This window comes from Mus caroli, chromosome 5, assembly GCF_900094665.2.
Source record: "Mus caroli chromosome 5, CAROLI_EIJ_v1.1, whole genome shotgun sequence".
NCBI classification, from domain to species: domain Eukaryota; kingdom Metazoa; phylum Chordata; class Mammalia; order Rodentia; family Muridae; genus Mus; species Mus caroli.
The window spans coordinates 132,098,966-132,122,984 of record NC_034574.1 but is presented as its reverse complement, the minus strand read 5'-3'; the positions used below and the strand labels follow the sequence as shown (position 1 = coordinate 132,122,984).

At 53.1% G+C, this 24,019-nt stretch overlaps 2 protein-coding genes across 4 annotated transcripts in view; one reads left to right on the top strand and one right to left on the bottom strand.

Moving 5' to 3' along the window:
* Positions 1-24,019, top strand: part of C5H7orf50 (chromosome 5 C7orf50 homolog) — a 102,124-nt gene that overhangs the window by 58,099 nt on the left and 20,006 nt on the right. The gene's annotated exons all lie outside the window — the stretch shown is intronic.
* Positions 5,972-21,658, bottom strand: Gpr146 (G protein-coupled receptor 146). Of its 3 annotated transcripts, none has more exons than XM_021161849.2 (2): positions 21,496-21,658; positions 5,972-9,871 (listed from the first exon to the last, which is right to left on the bottom strand). In XM_021161849.2, the coding sequence occupies exon 2, from the start codon at positions 9,846-9,848 to the stop codon at positions 8,847-8,849; it is 1,002 nt and encodes a 333-aa protein (XP_021017508.1). In that variant the 5' UTR covers positions 9,849-9,871; positions 21,496-21,658; the 3' UTR covers positions 5,972-8,846. The 3 variants fall into 3 exon arrangements, with proteins under 3 accessions (XP_021017508.1, XP_021017510.1, XP_021017509.1); XM_021161851.2 differs by lacking the exon at positions 21,496-21,658 and adding an exon at positions 12,306-14,406; XM_021161850.2 differs by lacking the exon at positions 21,496-21,658 and adding an exon at positions 11,521-11,540.

Genomic DNA, 24,019 nt, shown 5'->3' with positions numbered 1-24,019 from the left:
GGAATTTTGGAACAGATTTGAGGATGGCATCTGGCTCTCTATAACCTTCAGCTCCCAATCCTGTCTCTACTGCCCAGTGCTGGGGTTATAGGTATGCACCCCCACACCTGGTTTATGCCATCCAGGGTTAGAACGACAGGCAGGCCCTCTGCCAACTGAGCCACATCCCGGTAACTTTTTGTTTATTTGGTTTTGAACTTTTTGTTTTGTTTTTGTTTTTGTTTTTGTTTTGAAAAGCGGTTTCTGTGTAGCCCTGGCTGTCCTGGAACTTGCTCTGTAGATCAGGCTGGCCTCGAACTCACAGATCCACCTGCCTTTGCCTCCGAAGTGCTGAGATTAAAGGCATGCACCACCACCACACAATTTGAATTTTATTTATTTATTTTGAGGCCAGGTATCCCAAGCTGGGCCTGGAACTTCCTTCCCATCCTCCTGCCTCAGCCTCTCAGAGGACTATCTGCAGTGCCCTTCCTCCCTGGACATCTGATTGGTACACATCTCTGTTGATGCATGGCTGATTTGGGTGTTTTGTTTTGTTTTGTTTTTTTAAGGTTATTTATTATATGTAAGTACACTGTAGCTGTTTTCAGACACCCTAGAAGAGGGCATCAGATCTCATTACGGATGGTTGTGAGCCATCACGTGGTTGCTGGGATTTGAACTCACGACCTTTGGGAGAACAGTCAGTGCACTTCTGCTGAGCCATCTCTCCAGCCCCTGATTTGGGGTTTTAATGCAATGGTTTTAATGTGGTTTCTTCAGTCTTCTCTCGTGCTGCCAACATGCCCGTTGGTCCTCCTGCTCTGCCTGGCTTCCTCTCACAGGATGGTATAGTCTGCCGAGGGCGTGCAGCTTCCCTGTGGAACTCTGAGTTCTCCAGGAAGCCCTGTCCAGGCTTTTGGATTATTTTAAACGGGGGATGGCAGTGATGCACGTGTGCATGGAGGCCACAGTCAACTTCAGGTGTCATCTTTACAAGCTCCAACCACTTCCTTTGAGCCTGGCAGGGTCTTTCATTGGCCTTGACCTCACCAATTAGGCCAGGCTGGTTGGTCAGTGCGCTCCGGGAGCGTACTCTCTCAGCAGCCCCATCATTGGGCAGACAAGCGCTCTCTACCACACCTGATGCTCTTACGTCTGTTCTGCAACCTGGGTTCAGAGCCTTGTGTTTGCAAGGCAAGTGCTTTACCAACAGCCATTTGTTTTGTTTAGCTTGGAGCTGTGGGCCAGGCTCTCAGACCCAGGCCTATCTTGTCATCCCACCTGTGCTAGCTGATTTTATGTCAGTTTGATACACACTAAAGACAGAAGTGGACACCGGTTGAGAAAATGCCTCCGTAAGACTGGGCTGTAAGCAAGCCTGGGTAGCATTTCCTTAATTAGTGACTGGCTGGAGAGGGCCCAGGCCACTGTGGGAGATTGGGAGATGGTTGTGGATTTTATATTAAGCAGGCTGAGCAAGGCGTGGGGAGCAAGACAGTAAACAGCACCCCTCCATGGCCTCTGCATCAGCTCCAGGTGGCTGCCCCATTTGCGTTCTTGTGCTGACTTCCTTCAGTGATGGACAGTGAGCGCTGTGGAAGTGTGAGCCAAGCAGACCCTTTCTTCCCAGCTTGCTTTGGTCATGGTGTTTCATCGCACCTAACACGTCACAATAGTAACCCTGACAAGGATACCACCCTTTGCCGCTGCCTCCTTTTACTGAAAGGCCTTGAGGGTTCTATACCATGCTTCAGCCATCTACCTCCCTTCCTGGCTGTGGGCCGAGAGACTCTATCTAACACTTGGCTGCACTAACCGTGTAGAGTCAGCTACGAGGAATCTCAGGGTGAAGCCGTGATGTGAGCCGAAGCATGCTGAGGCCTTGGCACGCAGGATCCTGAGCTGTGTCTGTGCAGAGATCTGTGCTGTGTTGACTGTATCGGCTACTGCTGTGTCCTGTCCTCTAACGGGAAGCACCTTAGGGGGGGAAGGCCTGATTTGGGGCTCGGCTTGAGAGGAGACATTCTTCGTGGCAGGAGGCAGAGAGAAGTGGACATTGTTTGCTTTGCTTTCTCCTCTTTATGATTTGCAATGCCAGCCTGGGGGTTGGAGTTGCCCACATTCGGGGAGGGTCCTGCTTCAGTTAACCCAGTCTGGAACATTTTTTGACTGACGTGTGAAGTTTGTGTCATAGGTCATTCTAAGCCCTACCACATTGATAGAAATCATCACATTGGGCTTGGCACTAATCAAGGCAGAGTTTCCTGTGGTCACAGAGAGCCTGGATCCTGTTACTATCTACAGGGCTTTCAGACCTGAACCTGTATGTGTGGCTGAGCAAGAGTGCATCAGGGGTCCATGAGACCTGAGAAGATCCCCATTCTCCCAGCTGCCTACACCTCATACTCAGGACTTGAGAGCACATAGCTAAATAATCTAGGCTCACTTAGTAGAGCCAAGACTGTTGGGCTTTCCTGAAGGCACAGTGAAGGAGAACTGAGGGACACCTAACATAGTGCCAGGTTCACAAGGCAGACTCCTCCTAAGAAGCCATTGGAGGGCTGGAGAGATGGCTCAGCGGTTAAGAGCACTGATTGTTCTTCTGAAGGTCCTGAGTTCAAATCCCAGCAGCCACATGGTGACTCACAACCATCCATAATGAGATCTGATGCCCTGCTCTGGGGTGTCTGAAGACAGCTACAGTGTACTTACATATAATAATTAAATAAATCTTAGAAGAAGGAGGAGGAGGGAGTGGAGGAGGAGAAGCAGCAGAAGCAGAAGCAGCAGGAGCCATTGAGCCTGCAGAGGGGAGCCTATGTCCTCAGTCTCATAAGCCCCCTGCAGTAGATAGGGCCTTGTCCGTGTCCCCCACATCCACTGCAGTGTCTGCCACAGCCGGTCTGACCACATGGTATTTAGCAGTCCATCTGTGGGTGTGCACACAGACCAGCCCTGCCTTAACACTGGGTCATGTGGGCTCTTTGCCCTGCTGGCTAAGGTGCGAAGGGGCTGCCTCCAGGGCTGCAGCAGATTGTGACTTGGAAAGACTTCTGGGCAAGAAGGCTGCCAGAGGGAAGGAATGGCCAGGGCCAGAGCCTCCATCCCACCGAGAGTCATACTGCCCCTCAGCTTAGCTGTGATGTGGCAAAGACAGACTCACCCCCAGACCCACATTTGCTAAAGGTCATAGAATAAGTTGTGTCGGAGCCCAACTTCATGCCCAGAAGCTCTAGAAATCGAGTATTTCTCCATGTAAATTATCCTGTTAGGGAGGTGGTGGACATCAGTGGATGCTCGGGAACTTAGCAGGGGCCCACGCTCTCTGTTGTGGGAGGGCCCTGGGCTTGGCAAGCTGATAGTGATTGCCTGACTTGCCCTCTCCTGGCTCCTGGCCACCTGTCTCTGGCTTGTGCTGCCTGTGGAGGTTTGAAGTCACCGACGGCAAGTCCAGCAATGGCCACTGGGTGGAGCTCTGAAACATAAACCCAGGCAAGTCCTAAGACAGGCTCTTGTGTTCCTAGCTTGAAAACGACAGCACTTGTCTCTTTACAGCATTCTGTATGTGTCTCCCAGGCTCTGTCATCCATGATGGAAATGGCGTGGGGCTGGCCATCCTTGTCCCCTCCTCAGGAGACACTGAGGGCCAGTCCATACATGACCCAGTTGATAGACCTCCAGCTTCCTGGCTGATGAGTTCTGACAGGTGCATGCAGCCACATGACCAGTGGCCCATTGAGAGACTGCTTCCATCATTCTAGAAAGTTCCTCAGGGCCCCAGAGAGAGTGTCTCCTTTACTGGCCTAGGAAGGCAGGCTGTTGGGTGTCCAGGGTGACTACTTATGCATGCACACAGTGCATATCACTCACACACTCACACACTCACACACACACACACACACACACACACACACGGAGGGAGGCCTAGTAATAGGAGAGTGGGGGAAGCAGGGAGTGGTGGTGAGTGTGCCTTTGCAGCAATGATAGGTTTTAAACCCTCCCTTTTCCTAGCTGTGAGCTGACACATGGGTCAGGGACACTCTGGCTTCCTCACTGTGAGGCAGAGCCTGGCTCATCCAACCCTCATCTAAAAAGGAGCCTGGAGACCTAGCTATGCTATATCTCACATTAGGGTTGGACCTAACATACACCCCAGAAAACTGACTAAGTTTAGGCCTGAAGTGCATGTGATGACTTAGGGTAAGCTCTGTTCAAGTGCCCACCTTAGAAAGCTCCCTGGACACCTCTGGTCCTGTCCCTAGCCAACTGCGGGGCATGCTAGGCAGGCAGCACTGGAGGCTGTGTGCCCTGGCCTTGTGGCAGCAGGGATATCTCACTTGCTGAAGGTTTTGGTGTGTCTTTCAGGGACCCTGCCAGTTGTGCATCTAACAGTGTAGGAAGACCAGGAAACTCGGCTGTGGGAGGAGTCCAGTTCTTGCACTACCCTGCCATGCCAAACACAGAGAGGACCGTGGAGGTCCTCCAAAGTGGCAGTGCCTCAAGATAAGTCGGATCCACTGGGTTTGGATTCCCCTGACCTCAGATGTTGGTGTTGCCAAAGCTGACTGCACCATAAGAATACCAGGAAAAGCACACCCCTGACTGTACATTCATCCACGCTTGCATTCCGCAAAACCAGGCATGCTCACAGCATGCTCCAGGCTTCAGCATCGCGGCCAGGATCTTTCTTTCTATTGTTTAAGGTTTATTTATTATCTGTAAGTACACTGTAGCTATCTTCAGAAACCTCAGAAGAGGGCATCAGATTTCATTATGGATGGTTGTGAGCCACTATGTGGTTGCTGGGATTTGAACTCAGGACCTTCTGAAGAGCAGTCAATGCTCTTAACCGCTCTCCAGCCCCATGCCCAGGTTCTCACTGGTTCCCTATGGCCCAGCACTGTGTATAAAGTGGGGTCTGCTGCTGCTGGGATGGACCCTCCCGCATGTGCCAGGAGTCTCTGGGGAGCTGCTAGGTTGTGAGGAGACCCTCAGCCTGTCCCTAAACCTGGGTGACATTTTGGGGGAAAGTAGGATGGTACACGGGTGTAGCCTTTCCATTGCTAATCCATGGCTAGCTGAGTGACAACTCCAAATTCCCTTTATCACCCATAAGGCCTGCAGCCACGGGGCATGTGACATGGAACAAGTCTTGGTTTATCGGCTTAATGTAATTCTGTAGACAAACTACAGAGTAGACAAAAAAAAAAAAAATGCTGAGATTTATAGTATGAGTGGAAACAACCTTTTAAAGAAAGATTTGTGTTACTATTTATGTGTATGTGGTACCCATGGAGGCCAGGAGAGGGTGTTAGATCCCCTGGAACTGGAGCTGTAGATGGCTGTGAGCCGCCTTGTGGGTATAAGGGATTGAACCCATGTCCTCAGGGAGAACAGCCTGTGTTGTTGGGTTTTTTTTTTGGGGGGGGGCAAAGTTTCTGTATAGACCCAACTGTCCTGGAACTCACTGTTGACTAAGATGGTCTCAAACTCAGAGAGATCCATCCACCTGCCCCTGCCCTTAAGTGCTGGGATTATAGGTGTGCTCCATCATACTTGGTTTATAGCCAGTGGTCTTAATCCCTTAGCCACCTTCGCAGCCCTGAAGATTTGACTTGAAACAAGGTCTGTGCATCTGGGCTCAGATTCAAACTCTGTCGCCAAGGATGTTCTTGCTTTCCTCACCTCCCAGATGATAGGTTCATAAGCATCCATCACCACACCAGGGTCAGGTGGGTGCTGGACCAAGCCTGGGGCTTCATGTGTGCCAGGGAAGCGCTCTACCACTGAGCTGCATATGCAGCCAAGAAACAACCAGTTTTAAGGGACTTTGCTTGCTGGTTCCTCATACAAATCGTGTATCCTAGAAGCACACAGTGTAGGCAATAAGACATTAACCTGACTGTTGCTTAGTAGTAGGTGCTGGTGTTCGAACCCTGCCCCTCCCCAACACCATTTAAAAAAAAAAAAACCATAAAGGGAAACAGGGTGATGAGTGTTAAATAATTTAATAGTCTTCAGAAGTGTGGATCTCATCAGTAGTCTCTTTTTCACATTCACAGAATTTTGGCAAATGGATCCAGCGTCTGGGGTGGATCCTATAGGAAAGGAGTCAGAACACCCACATCTTCCCACGGGCTTAAACCCAAGAACCAGACACACAGATGAACGTCAGACGTTCTCTCTGGTCTGACCTTTGCCGAATGCTTTCTCTGACAGAACAGGTGTCTGTTGGTTCCTGAGTATATCTGCCCCAGTGAGCAATGGGCCTGGTTTCCTATGTCGTGTCATGTGGCATTGAGAAGGAAACCCAAGAAAAAAGGTCACCTTCTGGAATCCTGAATAATGACACATAGCAAGCTTTCTTACTAGTTAATGAAAATAAGAGCATTCATTGTAAATTAAAACCATCAAGAAGTGTCCACAGCTAAGTTAAGAAGCCTTGGGGAAATGTGTGTCTTGCCTGGAGTCTTAACTCATGTAAGAAAGCATCACTGAGTGACACACACACACATGTACATAGACATGGGCATACACACATGTACATAGACATGGGCACGCGTGTGCGCGCACACACACACACACACACCATTGCAGTTGCAGTAACCTCTTCTTTGTGTGGTTTAGGTTCTTTCCTACTTTGGGAGGTACAAGGTGCAGGGCAGAATTGGGAAGCAGACACTGGGGACACGTGATGAACTTAGCACAGCATCAGGGACAGCAGATGTCTGAGCACCAGTGACTGCTGAGCTTGGGAGGTTGTGATGGAAAGCTGGGGCAAGAAGGAGGCAGGTGGTGGAAATGGGGCCCCAGGTGGGAGAGTGCATTGCTCCAGGGGTCTCTACAGCGAAGGGGTCAGCACTGCAGATGGCCACTACCCTGGCCATGTATGGCTCCACCAGGAAGACCTAGGTATGCAGTGATTGGCTATACAATTGATGGCAGTCACACATTCCTGGTCCTGGCTTCCAACCCCTCAAGGGTCCCCTAGAACCTCGCCAGTTTGTACCTAATGCGACCGAAAAAGTGCAACAAAGGAACATGATTTGGGTCTCTCTCCACCATGCTTGGGGCTGACTGGGATGGAGGGTTCTAGGGCATACAACCTCACTTGGACCTGGGGGTCTGCCCCTCTCTGGACCTCTGCCTGGAGTAAGTGGTATAAAATGGTCCCCAGGGCAAAGACTGTTACACTGGGATGCCAACATCACAAATAGCCCTGCCCACCTGAAGCCTGTTTCCTCTCTGACCCCCAGAGCGTAGGTTGCCTTCTGTTTGATGTGACCTTGGTCCCTGGGCTTGCTCTCATAGGAGAATTACCGTGGCCTGCAGGCCAGGTCTAGATAGAACCTTCATGGTGAGGGTTCTTGTTTCCTCAGCAAGCGTTAAGGTGTTCAGTGTGGCTATCAGGATGGGAAGCCTGGAAGCCATTAGCGTCTCAGAGCCTTCACTCAGCTGTGCACCTGGGGCGGGAAAGTCAGGTTTGCCAATTTAAAGTCCTCAAAACAAAATTCTACAGCCCTAAGTAACTCTGAAGAGGCCTGTCTAACCCAGCCCTTTGGTTTATTCATGAACTGAGACCCACAGAGCATGCCCAGTAGGTCACAGCTAGGGCTGCGGCCTCATGTTTCTCCCTAATTCTCCTTAAGGCAGATTAACTGGCGCTGTCACCGCCCGAGGAGATGGAGTTTGCATAGAATAGATAACACTAAAGTTACTGACTCAGAGCAGCAGTTCCCAGACAGCTAGGACCAACCATGGAGCCATGCAGGAAGACCATGGAATATGGGTCACACACCCGCCTTCTGTAGAGACAGGGGTGAGATGGTCACATGGAGATCTTTAGAACTGGGGGCAGGGACTTGTGGGCTTGCCATGTAGTCGAGAGAATTCGGGTGGTGGGAATTCTTTTCATGCCCACATTAGAGTAGATAATTACCAAACATGAGGATGGTAAAAGACCCCAGAAGCACGTGGGTGAGGCCTGGATCCAGGCACCTGTGGGAGGTGAGCCTCCTCATGTGCCACCCACAGCTGTGTGAAACTGGCCAAGCAGGGCCCTTTCCCTGATGCCAGTCCCTGGTCATCTTGGAGCCGTGGTCTCATACCATCCTGCCTTTTCCTTCTATGCCTGGCTAGCCCTCTACCACATCCAGATCTCTGGAAGGCCTTTGGCACTAAGAGAACACACTTCTTTTTCTTCCATTTATGTATATGCATATGTTGAAGCACTGGAAAGATCCTCTCTCAGTAGAGGAGAGGGCCTGTGCTCCATAGCTGTCACTGTCAGCAATGGCTGTGTAGCTGCTGCAGGCTTGACAGGCACACTGTCCTGTCCTCAAGCTGTAACATTGGTATCAGCGACAGCCACGTCCCCCTGAAGGGCCTTCTTCTTAATACTAGGTATCTTTCTAACACTTCTATTTTTAAAACAATCATAATGGGAGAATCAAGTATCATGTCAATATGAAGTATAAATACTGGCTTTAGATTTCATCGCTTCATTTAGAAAGCCCAAATACCAGGGAGGTCGAAGGTCAGCCTGCTTTTGAGGACATGGACCTTGAAGATGTCCCTGGGAGAAAGGCACACACCTTGAGGGAGAAGGTGGGAAGGTTAGTCAGAAGCAGCCTGTTCACACAGGGCACCTCTGCTTTCCACCATGCAGCATAAGACCAAGGTTGGCCTTTTAGGGGAAAACAGAAAATGTCAAGAGAAATGCCCTGCTGTGCATCTCTGGCTTCAGCATGTCTCCTGGGCTGGAAGCGCCATGTGCCTGGGGAACAAAGTGCTATGTGTCCAGTTGAGTTTTAGCGTTCCTCGTGGTCAGGCCCTCTCCAGGACGTCAGCCCAGGAAGGGTTAGCTACGCCTGTGCCATCACCTGCTGTATCCCCGAGGGGTCGGGGGAGCAGTGGCGGCGCCCACAGTGCATCTTCTTCATCAGCCGCCGGAGTTTGCCGGGGAAGGCTTTGTTGATGTAACGGTAGAGCAGCGGTGTCACAGAACTGCTTGAGAAGGCCAAGAACTTGGCCAGGTCCTTGGCAACCTGTAGGATGCCCAGATAATGCCCCTCTACGGTCCTCCCCCGTGACGTCAGCACCGTGTGCCCCAGGCTCAAGTAGTAAGGTGTCCAGAGGCCAAACTGAGTGCACACGGTGGCCACCAGCAGCCTGTGCACCGAGGGGTCCAGCCTGCTGGTGTCCTGGTCCAGGGGCGTGTCTTCCTTCCCGATCCTCGAGATGAGTGCCAGGGCATACAACACAGCCAGACCTGGCACCACGTAGCCGATGAGCACAAGGATAGCATCGGCTGCCTCCGTGTTCTGCATCCGGGCACACTCAGCGATTCTAGAAGACACGTGACTGCAGATGTAGAAGAGCAGGGAGGAGAAGCTGGTGAGCACCGCCCCTCCCCAGACGAAGCCACACACGTGCCGGGTGTTATACACACTGGCCATGTAGGTGCGTGGCAGGGCACGCTCGATGTAGTAGTCAAGGCTCAGCAGTGCAGTGGAGTACATGGTCACCAGGGAAGCCACGTTGAACAGGATGAGTAGTGTCACATGGGCCTCACTGCTGAGGCTCCACAGGGCCCACCTGGAGTGGGCAGGGCCCAGCAGGTACGCAGGTGCCAGTGCCGTGAGCACCAGCCCTGCCACGGCCATGTTCACGAAGTACACGTCAGGCATGGTCATGGTGTTCTTGCTGGCCAGGTTGGCCAGCACTAGAAGAGCATTATAGCCTAAGCTCACAGGGACCCCTGCCCCCAGGTAGAGCAGCGAGAGGACCCACAGCCCCAGGCGCAGGTTCCGGCACAGTGGCTCCTCAGCCCACACTGTGCTGTTGAGTGGGCCACAGCTCCACATGGCAGCTCACCCCAGCTTCGCAGCTGTTGAGAGAGAAGGGACAGAGTTAGTCACCACTCTCCTATGCCTGCATCTGCCAGCTTGTGTGTGTGTCCAGGCCAGGCTGCTAGAGCCATTCATAGCCTTGGTGAGACTCCTGGACTGTTTATGAAGGAAACCAAAATCCCAGGTGACCCACCAGAGAGGCTTTTGTGTGCCTTCTTGTGCCACTACTGCACCAGGAGCAGAGCTGCTGCTACCTTTTGGCACGGGTTAGGGGACTCTTTGGGGACAGAACCCACAGAACCTCAAACCACTTGGCAGTGCAAGGCTGCCTCCTTGCCCCCTCTTTCTTGTGTAGAGGACCTAAGTATAGCCTGTCATCTGGTAATGTGGAGACACACCTGCCTGGGTGTTGCACACCTGTAGCCCCCTGCACTGTATCCTGAGAGCGGGGCCTGAAGAGCTGCCCAGGAGGTGTGTGGAGGCAGGAGGCACAGGCACCTCCCAGGCTGACAAGGCCTGCTGACAAGGCCTGGGACTAAACATGGATGCTGGCTGCATTGTGCCCACATAATTTCCCCCAGATGGGCAGGCCCTCTGTAGTTATCTTGAAGCTTGCTAGGTTGCTGGGCACCTAGATCCAGCAATGCTGGGAGACGTGGGAGGCCTGGGTGAGCCCGGGCATTCCTTTCCTCCCCCATGGTCACTGACCCACGGGGCAGCACAGAGCCCATGTTGCAGTCTGTCCAGTCAGTCTTGATGTTAAGTGAATGCGAGTTTGGCAAGTGGGTCTATAGAGAATTCCTCTTCACCTGTTTTTCAGGGACACCCAGTTCTTTAGTGGGGAACTTTACATTCAAACTATACCTTGGCCCAACTAGACCTCCAGGCACAAAGTCAAAAGAGAAACAGCACCCCGAGCAGACACACTGGAAGCGAACATTTCTGTTTCCCAGAGTGCAGGGACAAAGTGAGGAAGCCAGGCTGATGGTGTTGGCACTGGTCCTGCTGCCTTGGGTCCCGCTGGGACTAAGGACTGCCCCCACTTGCTCTCCACAGCCGACTGCAGGAGTGTACTGGGCTATGGGTCACAGCAGTGAGTGAAGGGTCCTTCTGCCAGCACAGACGCACACTGGCAGTGAGGTCTGGGGGAAAGGGAGTCCTGCTCCACAGCCTCTTCCAGAGGCAGCCCCCGATCTGGTGCCAGTTACATCCTGTGTTTCTGTACATCAGCCTGTCCTCCTCCCTAGGTCAGGCACACAGGGGTCCGCTCAGCAGGTGATGCTGGAATGCATTCAGATGCTGGCATGGGAGGCCACTGAGTAAAGACCCTGCAGTCCTCGCCTGTTCTCCCAGCAGCTAGGGCAAGGCAAGGAGTGGGGCCCTGCCTAGTACTAAGTGGCCCTGACCTCCTTCAAGGACAAGTGCTTGCTATATCCTCCACCAGACAATCCCCTGCCTGCTTCATGGGGGGCTAGAAACTGGCCCTTGGAGGGTCAGTGTGCATCAACTCCTGAAGTGTGTCTCTCTGTGGTGTCTATCATTTCTGGTCACCTCCCCTGGGACCGCTCTTCTCTTCCCGTCTGTTCTGTGGCACCTCCCCTAGCACTTAGCACAGAAGGCCCGAGATAAAGGATATGTGACCCCTGGGTTTGGTGGCTACTGGTGGCACACGTTATTGGAGCCTTACCCATCAGACCACGGTGTCACAGTCCTCAGGGAAGGGTAGGTTGTCTTAGTCAGGGTTTCTATTCCTGCACAAACATCATGACCAAGAAGCAAGTTGGGGAGGAGAGGGTTTATACAGTTTACATTTCCATACTGCTGTTCATCACTAAAGGAAGTCAGGACTGGAACTCAAGCAGGTCAGGAATCAGGAGCTGATGCAGAGGCCATGGAGGGATGTTACTTACTGGCTTGCCTCCCCTGGCTTGCTCAGCCTGCTCTCTTATAGAACCCAAGACTACCAGCCCAGGGATGGCATCACCCATAAGGTGGTACCCTTCCCGCTTGATCCCTAAGTGAGAAAATGCCTTACAGGTGGATCTCATGGAGGCATTTCCTCAGCTGAAGCTCCTTTCTCTGTGATAACTCCAGCTGTGTCAAGTTGACACAAAACCAGCCAGCACAGCGGGTATTCTGTGGGCTATTAGTTGAGTGTTCTGTCCTCTCCTGGTCACTAGCCCCACCCCACCCCCGAAACCTCCATTGCTGCTGACCTGGCCTTGGTTGGCATTATAGACTCAGGCTTTATGGCAAGTCTATATGACAGGGACTATGCCCTCCAGACCTTGCATTGTAGATATATATATATTGAATAGATCTGTCCAAGAACTCGCTCTGTCCAAGGATCCTGCTCTGTTCCTCTCGCTCATGTCTATGTGACTCACATTGGTGGCAGGTCACCAGTTCTAGCCTCCTCATCCTCTGCCCCACTAAGCCAGTAGCAGTGAGTGACAGCCATCAGGCTCCTACCTTTATTACAAGTCCCTCCTTCCTCTGTGCTGTGGGCTCCAGAGGCCAGCAGCAGGCAGCATGCCGGGCCAGGGCCTGTGTCTCAGGAGCCCCAGCCAGCGATGCTCGTGAGCACCACACACAACTCCTGCCACACTTGTTTGCCTGAGTCAATTACTCACAAAGTTGCTGCCTCCCTTGGCAGGCACGGAGGCCCCTCCCTATCTGTGTTTACAGCTGGTTTCGGGAGGAGAGGCGGCACTTGGACAGCCTGCCCTCCAGATCAAGTGTGCTCACATCCTCTGCACTGTGCTGGGGCGGGGGTGGGTGGGTGGAGGAGTGTTCTGTATCTGCCCTGAAGAGCATCCAGCCCCTGGGCAGGGAGGGCCTGCAGGTTAGGTACAGGCAGCTCAGGTCCTGGGACCCGGAGCAGTTTAGTTCAGTCCTGAGTTCCATTTTCCCTTGAGGAAGTGAACTGAACAGACATTTGTCTGTAGAACTAAGGACAAAATAGTTGGACCTCTCTGAGACTCCGCCATAGAGATGCTGGCTGCTTTCACTGCAGGCCCAGGGACACACAAGGCTCTTTGAAGGCACAGTGGTGGCACAGAGCACAGAGCTGGCTTAGAATTGAAAACACCAGAGCTGGGGCAGGGGGTCCAAAGCCTCCCACACGTGCATTTCCAGATGTGCGTGCATGTGACCCGTCCGGGGCCACAAGAGCAGGGGAGAGCTACTACTTGGCAACAGTGCTGTGACCTGGCAGGACTGCTTGCCCTCCGTGACCCCCATGCAGCCTGGTGGGCACAGCAGCTGCCCGGACTGCTAATGGCCTGCAGTGAGAAGTGGGGCAGGAGATAGGGCTCAGGGCCCACACTGGGCGAGCAGCTGGGCTTTAGGGAAAGCGTCATGTGGAACAGCGTAGTGTCTGTCTGGGTAGAATTCCCTCCATGTTCATGTGCTGCCTGCAATGGCCTGGGTCTGAGAGCTGCGCTGTGCTGTTTATCCAGGCTGCATGTACCTCAGAGGTGCGTCTCGCCAGCTTGTGAGTGTGGAACACCTGATAAGCTTTGTCTAGCAGCTAGCGGGTAGCTGCTGTTCAAAATTTTCCTACTCATCAGAACTTGTATTTCAGATGAAAAAAATTAAAAAGGCAGAATCATACTTGCTGTCATTTATCTTGTAGAAGTGATATTCTTCAAGGCTTGCTATGATGTTGCTCCTGGAGATGCCCCTCCCAGCAGGCACAGCAGGGAGAGCCCAAGAGCAGAGCGGCTGGGTAGGCTGCACCAACCACGTCAGAGGCGTAGGTCTGACACTGTCACTAGAGCATCCGTCCCAGCTTCTCTGCCCTGGGAATGTCCCTGTGGCCACCTTAAGGTGTGGGCTGCGGCTTGGGGAGGAACAGCTGGGGATAGCCTAATGACAGCTGGGAGCAGCAAGCAAGGCCCCAGAACCATAGCAAGTCTCTGTGCTTGGCTGTAGAACTCTGGCCTTGGGGACCCTCAATCCAGTCAGTTCCACTTGGGGCACCCTCCAGTGGGTTCCCCCTGTTGAGGCTGTGGGCACCTAACAGTACTATCCCAGCGAGTCCAGTGGTCTCAGCCAACTGCTCTCCCTACCCACAGAAGGGAACTGAGGAGGCTGGCCCCCATAGCATGTGGGTGTGGCTGTACTCACAGGCTTCCCAGGTTCCTGTCTCCCTGCATCTTCCTTCCTGTTCCCCTTGCAGTTGGAGAAGATGGACTTCCTGTAGCCAGTGAACAATGATTTGGTTTCCACCCTCTGACCTGGGCTAGGCTGTCTTTCCAGTTAGCCAGGCCATCTGGTAATTTCCTTCCTGAGAAACTGGACCATAAACCAGTGGGGGAGGCTGGGGAGAAATCGTCTGGTGGTCTCCACAGAGCTATGCTTTGCGCCTGCCAGGGGATGCCAGTGATGGGGGAGGTTCTAGGGGGTGCCACTCTATGCAGCAACATGGAGATAGCAGAGGTGGGAGCCCAGCACTGAGACTGCCCCCAGCACATGTCACATTCTGCCTGAGAGACTGCAGTGTTCATTCATGACCCAACTTCTGGGGCCCTGCCAACTGCTGCCAGCCCCTTCAGCAGACCAGGGAGAAAACACTCCCTCTACTAAGTGCTGCCCACTGGCCCAGCCAAAGCTTAAGTGTGCTCTGTGTTGCTAGGAACACCCCACTTGACCCCCACCCGACCCCCACCTTTTGGCCATCCAACACACACACACACACACACACACACACACACACACACGTTCCTCCTGGTCCCACCAGACTCTACCCTTATCATGGCTTTCTTCCATTCCTCCTTCTGGCTGTTCCCATCCCTAAAGCCCTCCCCCACAATTCCTACCTACCCAGGTCTCCTTTGGTTCGCACAGCACACAGCACCAAGTCACACCTCTGAAGCCAACACAGCCCCTGACTGTCTCCTGTTCAGTGCCCTGTCACTCTTCCTGCTCGCTGCCAGTCTTCACTTGGCAGCTAGAGGCTCTTCCCAACCATAGCCCAATCTTGCTAAGTACCGCCAGCTCTGAGTGGCCCCCACACCATCAGTGGGGCTCTTCATTTCTTCTGACCTCTCTCGGAAGGCCCAGCCTCCTCTAGCTGTCCTGCTAGTTTCAGGCTCCACCAACTCGACATGTGTCTGTCTCCCTAGAGGAGACTGGCAGCCCGCACTCTCCTTCCCTACCCACAATCGTCATGGGAGGTGCTACCCACTCAGGATCTGGCCAACACCAGCCCCAAATTCAATCCCAACTTTGCTGGGACAGAGCCCTGAAGTCGTAGTAGGTCATCATGTCCCTCATCCTGGGCACCCCCTCACCCAAGCGTGGGGAACCTCAGCTAAGAGGACCAAGGAGCCAGGACCACACAGGCCTTAGGCTACCCAAGAAGACTGCAGTTAACAAACGTTAATGAATTCATTAATGACATAGTAATCTGCTTGCCCTCTTTCACACTTACTTTTGTTAATTACAATCATAAAAGGGTAAGGGGGTGGGGTAGATCAGTTGGTAAAGCGCTGGCTGTGCAAACATGAGCACCTGATCCAGCATTTGTAGAAACTGGAGGAGACTGTGTGTGTCGGTAACCGTAGCACTGGGGAGGCAGAGACAGGCAGATCCCCAGAGCTTGCCGACCAGCCCCCATCAGCCCATAGATGATTGATCGCTGAGCTCCAGCTTCGAAAATGAACAGAGAACTATGGAAGGGGATATGGAAGATGTGGGTTCTCTCTCTCTCTCTCTCTCTCTCTCTCTCTCTCTCTCTCTCTCACACACACACACACACACACACACACACACACAACCTCAGGAGAAGGCTCTTCAGGTTCCAGCATGTCAAGGCAGCAGAAGACCAAGGAAAGGTCGAGGAGGCCAGTCTCACGGGAGCAGGGGGACAACTGTGGCTTTGTGTGAGAGCAGAGATAGTCCTCACTCAGCTGAACCCCTCAGCTGGTGGCTTCTCAGTCTCTCCTCCATCCCACAAAGCAACAAAGGGAGGGGCAGGGCACAGGTGTCATGAAGGACCGAGATCAAGACAAGGAGGCTCTCCTTGCATGTGACAAGTCTAGATGGCACTGAGCCTTGCCGTGGGGCCTGAGCGAGGTGTCGATAGAAGACTGGAGGGAATGACAGCGGGTACAAAGACAGTCCCTCACCCCAGCCAGGGTGGCAGCTCAGAATAGCCACCAGGGAAGAACTTGGGGCTCCGCATTCCTGTTTCCTGCCCAAGCTGCCTTTCTGACTCTGGGATGACCTCAGCCAACCTGTTCATCACCCTTCCAAGCCTGACTGAAAGGCCGGGTAATGAGCACCGCCTCCATCCTGGTGGGGTGAGGCCTAATTAGTACCTGGGGCTGAGCAGGCTGGTGGGCACATAGTGGTAGTTCTCTCTCCCTCAGACACCACCCTTGGCATTCTGAGGACTTGGCTGTGGGTCTCCTTCATGCTCAGTGCCCTCCAAGGTAGAAGGCAAGGATGCATCATTGGCCCCCTTAGCAAAAGGGAAGATTCAACCCATGCACATACCCCATCGTTCTGGGCCATCCAGGAGGACTGAAGAAAGTAAGCCTCGCCTGGCTCCCAGACCACCGAGGCCTGCGAGACAGGGTCCTCGGCAAGAACAGAACGATACTCAGATGGCTCGGCGTTCCTAAGAAGTAGCCGTCCAGGGCAGGAGTTTCCCATCTCGCGCTAGGACCTGAGGACATAACTTTGGGGTCTTGGGTTCTGTGGAGACTAGGTAGCCCAGGCCGGCCTCGGGCTGTGAGTCTCCTGCTACAGCTGCCCAGGTACTGGGATTCCAAGTGTGTCCATTATATCTGGCTCACGCTAGGACAATCTCAACGCCTCTGCCCAGAGCACTCTGTGTCACTATGCTGCCAAGCAACAGGTCCCACTCAGCACTAGGTTCAGGCAGGCCTGAGGGGAACAATACCCTGTGAGGTGACCAGCAGGTTCCCATGCTACAGGCCAGAGGACTGGGGTCTTGAGCATCAGAGAACCAACAGTGTGGGTGCTCTTTTCCTCAACCATGGCAAGGGTCAAGTTGGGAGTGGCCACTGGGCCTGAAAGATAGACTGGGATGGGGACAGGTAAGCAGCGGGCGCTGTCCCCACAGGGAACCTAGGATGTCCCAGGCACGGCTGTGCTAGTGTGCAATAGAGGGTTCTTTTGTTGTTGTTACTGTTTTTTTTTTTTTTTAAACTTCTTTGGTATTTTTTTTTTTTTTATTCTATGTAAAAGTACACTGTAGCTGTCTTCAGACACTCCAGAAGAGGGTGCCAGATCTCGTTACAGATGGTTGTGAGCCACCATGTGGTTGCTGGGATTTGAACTCCAGACCTTCGGAAGAGCAGTCGGGTGCTCTTACCCACTGAGCCATCTCACCAGCTGTTGTTACTGTTTTAAACAGGGTTTTAGTCTGAAGGCCAGGCATGCCTTGAATTCATGATCCCCCTGCCTCAGCCTCCTGCAAGCTGGGATTACAGGCATAAGCCACTATGCCAAGCCCTAAATAGCATCCTTACCTACAGGTACTGATGACACCTGTGGCCCCACCATACGCTGCACGCAGGAAGGAGAGTTGAAATGTGAGCCTGGGCTCCGAGCTCTTAGAAAGCTCAACCCCCGTGCCTGTGACAGACAAGCACAGGGGCTGAGGCTTGCCTACTGGCCCTTCTGCCTGAATAGACAGATCACTGCCATCCTGCCCCTCAGTTTCCCCAGATGTAGACTAGGAAACTCCCCCAAGCATGTGTGTCCGGGGTAAGACACCAAGAGTGTTTGCTAAGCCCGGAAGCACTGGGCACAGAGCTCTAGTCTTTTCCCCTAGCTGTCATCAGAGCAGCAGAAGCTGGTCTGTGACCTTTCGCTCAGACTCTGTGTCAACTGACACATGGGAAGAGGAGAATGAGGGAGGATGGGCATGAGAGCACATGGGCCCAGGAGACTCTCTGCATGTGAGCCGTCAAGGGGAGGGGTGCAGTGAGGCCACAAGGGCAAATGTCAAGACCTTCTAGAATTCACTCTGGGAACCATGGCCATCAGGCGGCAGAGGCTCTGGCTTGGGGCGTGAGGATGATCTAGTGAGCGCCCTGGTGTTTCTCTAGTATTAAACTACAGGGGAAACAATCGGCTCCACTGCCCTGCACTCACTGCCTTCCAAGGAATGTGGAATTGGGAAGGGAAGTAGCTGTGGGGGGGGGGTCCGCTCATAACTTAAAATTCTTGCAGCCCTGTGCCACTTGGACCCCTCATGGGGCTCCCTGCTCCTGGTCACAACTGTCAAGGACAAGAGTCCATTCTCAGACTGGGCTGTCGAAGCATTTAGAGATGAGCAAGGATGAGACGCTGACTTTTTAAAATTGTATGCCATATTTAAATCAACTCTGCTAGTGGATTTCTCTAGCAAAAACACGGCCACATAGACTGGGTGGCCAGAAGTAGCCTGGAGGGAACAGCCCCCAGACAATGCTGGTAGACCCAGACCCTCCTGTTCCTACATGGCTGGAGCAGACTCACACAACACTCCGTATTTCATTTCTTGTCTGTTAATCAGGAATTCCATCCTCTGTTGTTTAGGGGCACAAGCTAGTTATCCTACCTACTACTGGGGCAGGAAGAGTTCAAGTTCAAACTCAGCCTGGGCTGCAGAGTAATAATACAAGACCAGCCTGGGCAACTTGGAAGAGACCCTGCCTCAAAGTAAACAGAGGGCGGAGGACGTGGCTTAGCAGGAGAGCATCTGCCTAGAATCCCCCACTGAGGGGCTGAGGGCGTCTCCACAGTAAGCCACTTGCCTTCCATGCTCAATGAGGTCCCGCATTCCATACCTAATACCATTAAAAAGAGAGGGAGGGCCGGGCAGTGGTGGCGCACGCCTTTAACCCCAGCACTTGGGAGGCAGAGGCAGGCAGATTTCTGAGTTCGAGGCCAGCCTGGTCTACAGAGTGAGTTCCAGGACAGCCAGGGCTACACAGAGAAACCCTGTCTCAAAAACAAACAAACAAAAAAAGAGGTGAGGAGGAAAAAAAAAAAAACACCTCTGGCTTTCATTACAAGTCCTGGCCTACCTAGGTCCTTGCTCCCTGTTGGTCTGGTAGACCTTTGGGAACACCTCTCTGCACCTCTCTGACCTCGGGCCCTCAGCTAGGCACTGGATGACACCATCTCCCATCTTATTTTGTGGAGCCTCTGCAGATGGGGAGGCTCCCATGCTCTCCCCCAGTGCCTGGCTGGAGATATGTAAATGAAAAGACAGCAGAAACTGGACATGGTGCCCCTGGTACCGGACTGCAGTCATGCCCTGACTCCTTCGACATTCGGATTAATATGCAAACAGTCACAGAGGGCCATCTGCTGCTCTAGGCCTGCTGGATTGCTATAAGGGGGCCTGCTTGCTGTGCACCAGGAGACTAAACTTTGGCTGCATGTTTTAAAATTAAGTGCTTCAAAAATGACTTCTAGATGTTTATTTCCCTTTGTAGTGATGATCAGAAGCCTTGGCAAGCAACACTCAGCCGTAGGACCTCACAGCTCGGGAAGGCAGAGGCTGTGGCAGGCTTTTTGCGCACGTAGATTGCGCAGGCTGATTCCTGTAACCGCCCCTGCCTTCCTGGCCTGTGATAAGAAAGCTGAATGACGTACATGAGTGGTTTGGATTCTCAGAGCCTCTTGCTATCCCCAGTTCACACTGCAGAGGAAGGAGTGCGGCCAGGCGGTCTGCTTCAGGTCCATTGAGCAGAGCAGCCTATCTCTGTGCAGAGGAGCAAGCTTGGGCCAGGCAGCTTGCTTAGATACAACATAAAAACAGCGCCCTGTCTCTCTCGCTGCAGGAGAGCTGGGTGGGGGATAGAGAGGCTGAGACCAAATTACTTTCTGCCTCAGAGCAGGCAGGTTGCCTAGATGGGACCCTGGGCTGCTTTGTTCCCTGGAGGAAGAGAGAACTTATTCTTCTGCTCACAGTTTACTAGTTAACTTGGATTTCTTTCCCTGACTAACACAGTTTGAGGCCTGTAGCCTCAACTACAGACACAACACCGGGAGGAGGTAGTGGGAAATAAGCAACAACTACAACAACAAAAATAGATAAATAGAGGCGTCCTCAGAACAAGGAGCAAACTCAGAACAGATAGTCTCCATTTCAGTCACCGGGTAGGCGTGCACCCCCATCTGGGCTCCTGATAACCTCAGCTTTTAAAAAAACCTGGGTGTGGCTTCACCTGCAGGGAAGTGCTCAAAGCCACAGATCTTATCGTGGCTCTGGTGGTTATTTTTACTCATCTTGTCACATTTGCTCCCATCACAACAATCCTCTGCTGGCTTTACTGTGCTACTAATTCAAATGGGGAAACTCCTGTATGAAAGGGCCCCCAGGGTGGACATTGGGGCCATGTCTCTCTGTAAACCACGTCTCTCTACTAACCGAGTCTCTCTGCAAACCGAGTCCTCTCTGCTTTTTGAAGCCTCTGTGGTGCTTGGAGTTCTGGGCCGGGGCCTTTGAGAGCTCAGAGACACATGTGACCCAGTGCTGGCCAGCCAGACTTGTAGGTTGAACTGTCCAGCTGCTGGGTCAGGACAGCTCGAGCCGCAGGGAAGCTAAGAGGCTGCAGGCAGGAGCAAGTAACTAGGGCAGGTTAAGGAAAACAGAAGCCTCACTTGTGAGCACAGATCTCACTCCCCCAGAGGCTTGGCTTCATGTCTCAGTATGTTTGGGTCATTAAAGGAGGGAATTACGCTAGGACATTGTGGGGTAAGTAAGGAGAGAATGCCTAGGGAGCTACAAGCGTCTCCTCCAGCCTGTGAGCCACACAGGCATCCCCTCCCAACTACACATCCTGACCTAAATCCCCATGTATCCTCACATTAGGTTTAGGTGGATGTGTCTCAACTTTCTTCATGATCCCATTCAAGAGTCACGGGGACACTGAGTCTATTCTGATACACTGTACCCTGGGAGCGACCAGAGGTTCTAGTTTGGAAATCTGGACCTTGTGGTTGTTCTTCAAAGACCTACATGGCAGGTTAAGGATAATGTGACCGTACCCTTGGTGTAATTATTATTAGTGTCTCCTTGCACTCACAGAGATAGTGCCTGGTCCCCTAGGGGTGGAGTGGCCTCAGGACACGTCCAGAGGCGTTTCAATAGGATTAATTTATAGTTCTTTAAAGCTAGCTTAACCCCAGGTTATCAGTGCCTCTGATACATGGAGGTGGACATAGATGTCAGGTTGCCGGATCTGGACGAGAATAGGAATGCAGCTCGCAAGAACATAATCACAGACTGGGGCGCGCTAAATTGGCAGGTGCTGTTCTGGACAGCGGGTACTAAGTTAGTCCTAGTCAGCAAGCCTGAGGATCGAAGAAGCTGTATCCCTTCACTTGGGGTTCTAGTTGTTGGTATTGCCTCCCCTGCCCGGTGAATGTCCAGGGCCGATGGCGCAAGTTCCGCTATCTCTACGCACGGGTTCCAAGTGTCCTGACGCTCTTAACCAGCAGAAGGGACGAAGATGGTAACCGTAGCGTCCTAGGAGAGCCCGTCCGCCTCCTCGGGCAGCAAACCCACCGCCCTCCGCGGGTTCAGGACCACACTCCCTGTCCCTGGCGCCCACCCAGCGCAGCCTGGCGCGGTCTCCTCCCGCCCGGGACGGAGCACTAGGGGCTCCCCGCCCCGGGCCCCACTCACCGCTCGCTGGGCGGCGGCCCGCGCACCGGCCGCGGGCGGGCAGCTGGGCTTGCAGGAGGCCGCGGAGCTCACGGCGCGCACGCCGCGGGGGCTGTGTACACACGTGACCCCGTCCCGCCCCCGGGGGCCGCTCGCGTGGTCCCGCCCCCGCCCGCCGAGCAACGCCGTCAGGCCCTGCCCTCTCTCCCGACCCACAGCTCCTGTGGCTCCGCCTTTTTCTTGGAACCGGTGCTTAGTTCCCGCAGGCTCCGCCCCCAGTCCGAACGGACAGTCCCCCTGGCCAGCCACGGCCGGCCCCCTTAATGCTGGAGGGCGGCGCACCTGCCCCCATTAAAGTTTGTAATTTCCACGACCTGTGCTTCCCGGGTCCTAGAGGCGTCTAAGTGGAGCTGTCCGGAGAAAACAGCTCCGACCCACTGTGTAGCTGCTGTCCAACATGAAAGTGGGAATGATGCCATTTAGAGTATTTGCCTAACAGGAAGCCCGGCGTTTAGTCCTCAACACCACATAAGCCAGGGGTAGTGGTGCGTGCATACATGTAGTCCCAACACTCAGGAGATAGAGCAGGGAGGATCAGAAGTTCAAGGCTGTCCCTGGCTACATAGTCACCTGAAGGGCATACTGGGATACATGAGATCTTGTCTTAAAAAACAAAGAGTAACAACAAAATACACACACACACACAGATAGCCTAACTGGGCATGATGGTGCCCATCTATACTCTCAGCACTCGAGGCAGAGCAAGGACTGCCATAAATCCAAGGCTGTTGTAGCTTACATAGCAAATTCTGGGCCAACTGGGGTTGCAAAGTAAGACTGTCAAAAGTGGGGGGGAGGGTCCTGGAGTTGTCGGCCCAATTGCAAGCAGGAGGACCTATGTTTGATCCCTCAGAACCCATGTCAGAAAGGTTGAGTGTGGTAGCATGTGCTTGTAATGCTAGGGAGGTGGCAGGCGCTGGGGCCCCTTGGCCAGCCTATCTTTCACATTTCAGGCCACCAACCACCCCAACCTCACCCCCAAAAAGCCAACCCTGTCTTATAAAAACAAGGTGGACAGCACCTGAGGAATGATGGCCAAGGTGGACCTCTGGGCTCCACAGGCACATAATCTAAAATGAAAGTAAACCATAAATAAATAACCCTCAGGATCCCTGGTGAGACTCTCTGAAGTGTCAGGGTTCCCGGGCCTTCCAGAGGGTTCCTGTGAGCTTCACTCACAACTGGGGAGTGCTGCTGGTTAACCGAGCACCCTCCTAGTGCTCTGCACCACCCGAAGCACAGCACAGATGTTCAGAGCCAGGGCCCCAGCCGTCAACTCGGCTGCGGGCGGTCCTCCCATTGAGCAGGCATGTCCCCAAGCTAGACGTCTTGGACATGGTAGGGTGTGTGAATTGCTGTCTGACCTCGTGCTCTGAGGTTGATATTTGAAAAATCCCACAGAGCTGGCCTCCCTTGTGCTGCAGGGAGGGCTGCAGGGAGGGCTCCTAAGGGTCAGGCATGGCCCCTGCTCAGGCCTCCTTCGGGCCGTGTACTGTACGCAGTGGTCACGAGTCTCAGCTCACGCAGCAGCCCAGTGCCCTGCTGAGGCCAAGCACCATGGAAACGCCCGGAACTTCCCTTCCCGGGCCACATTCTTGGGACTTGGCAGGTCTTCCTGGCTGTTCTGGAGTGGCAGTCGATAAGATCAGCTGCATTCCACAAGGGTACTTCGAAATGCTGGGCAGGAACTAGAGAGTGGCCCTGTTTCCCCGAGCCGTGCATTTGTCTTTCGGGGGTTTGGGGTGGTGGTGGGGTTACATCTGTCCTCATCAGTTCCCCCTCTTCTCCACTTTCTCTTGTGCATTTGAGCGTTGTTGGGTAGGTTGGAATCTAGGGGACATTGGCCAGGAGCAGGGAATATGTTTAAGTTAATTATTAGTTTTTGATGGGGGCTAGGGGCTGTAGCTAAGTTGGTAGAACTCTTACTTAACGTGCATAAAGCCTAGAACCCATCCCCAGCACCACATAAACAACGTATGGCGGTGGATGCCTGCAGTCCCAGCACATAGGAGGCGGGAGGATCAAGAACTCAAGGCCAGCCTTGCCTTTAGAGCAGTTTTAAAGCTAGCCTGATCTCCATGAGGTTTTCTCTCAATAAATAAATTACTTTATTTGTAGAGTTACATGAATATAATCTCTTGCCACTGAGAACCTAGCATATTGCAGACATCATTTTATTTTATTTCTGACACAGTATCTTACCCAGACTAGCCTTGAATTTGCGATCCTCCTTTGAGTCTTCCAAGTGTTGGAATGACAGAAAAGAGCCATCTCACTGATCGCCCAAATATGGAAAGGTGGCCACGTTGAGCTGGGGTGGGGCAGGTGGTCTGAGTTCACTTGAAGCTGTGGTTCCTGTGTGGTGAGCCACAGGTCATCTCTGTCAGCACAGGTTCCGGTGCCCTTTCTGGTACCCTTCCCATCCCTTCTCATCAGTCAGTTACCCTGACTGCCCGCCAGGGCCTTTCCTGTCCTCGGTGGAAAC

Coding starts and splice junctions, on each gene's coding strand:
- Gpr146 (XM_021161849.2), bottom strand. CDS start 9,848: ATGTGGAGCTGTGGCCCACTCAACAGCACAGTGTGGGCTGAGGAGCCA.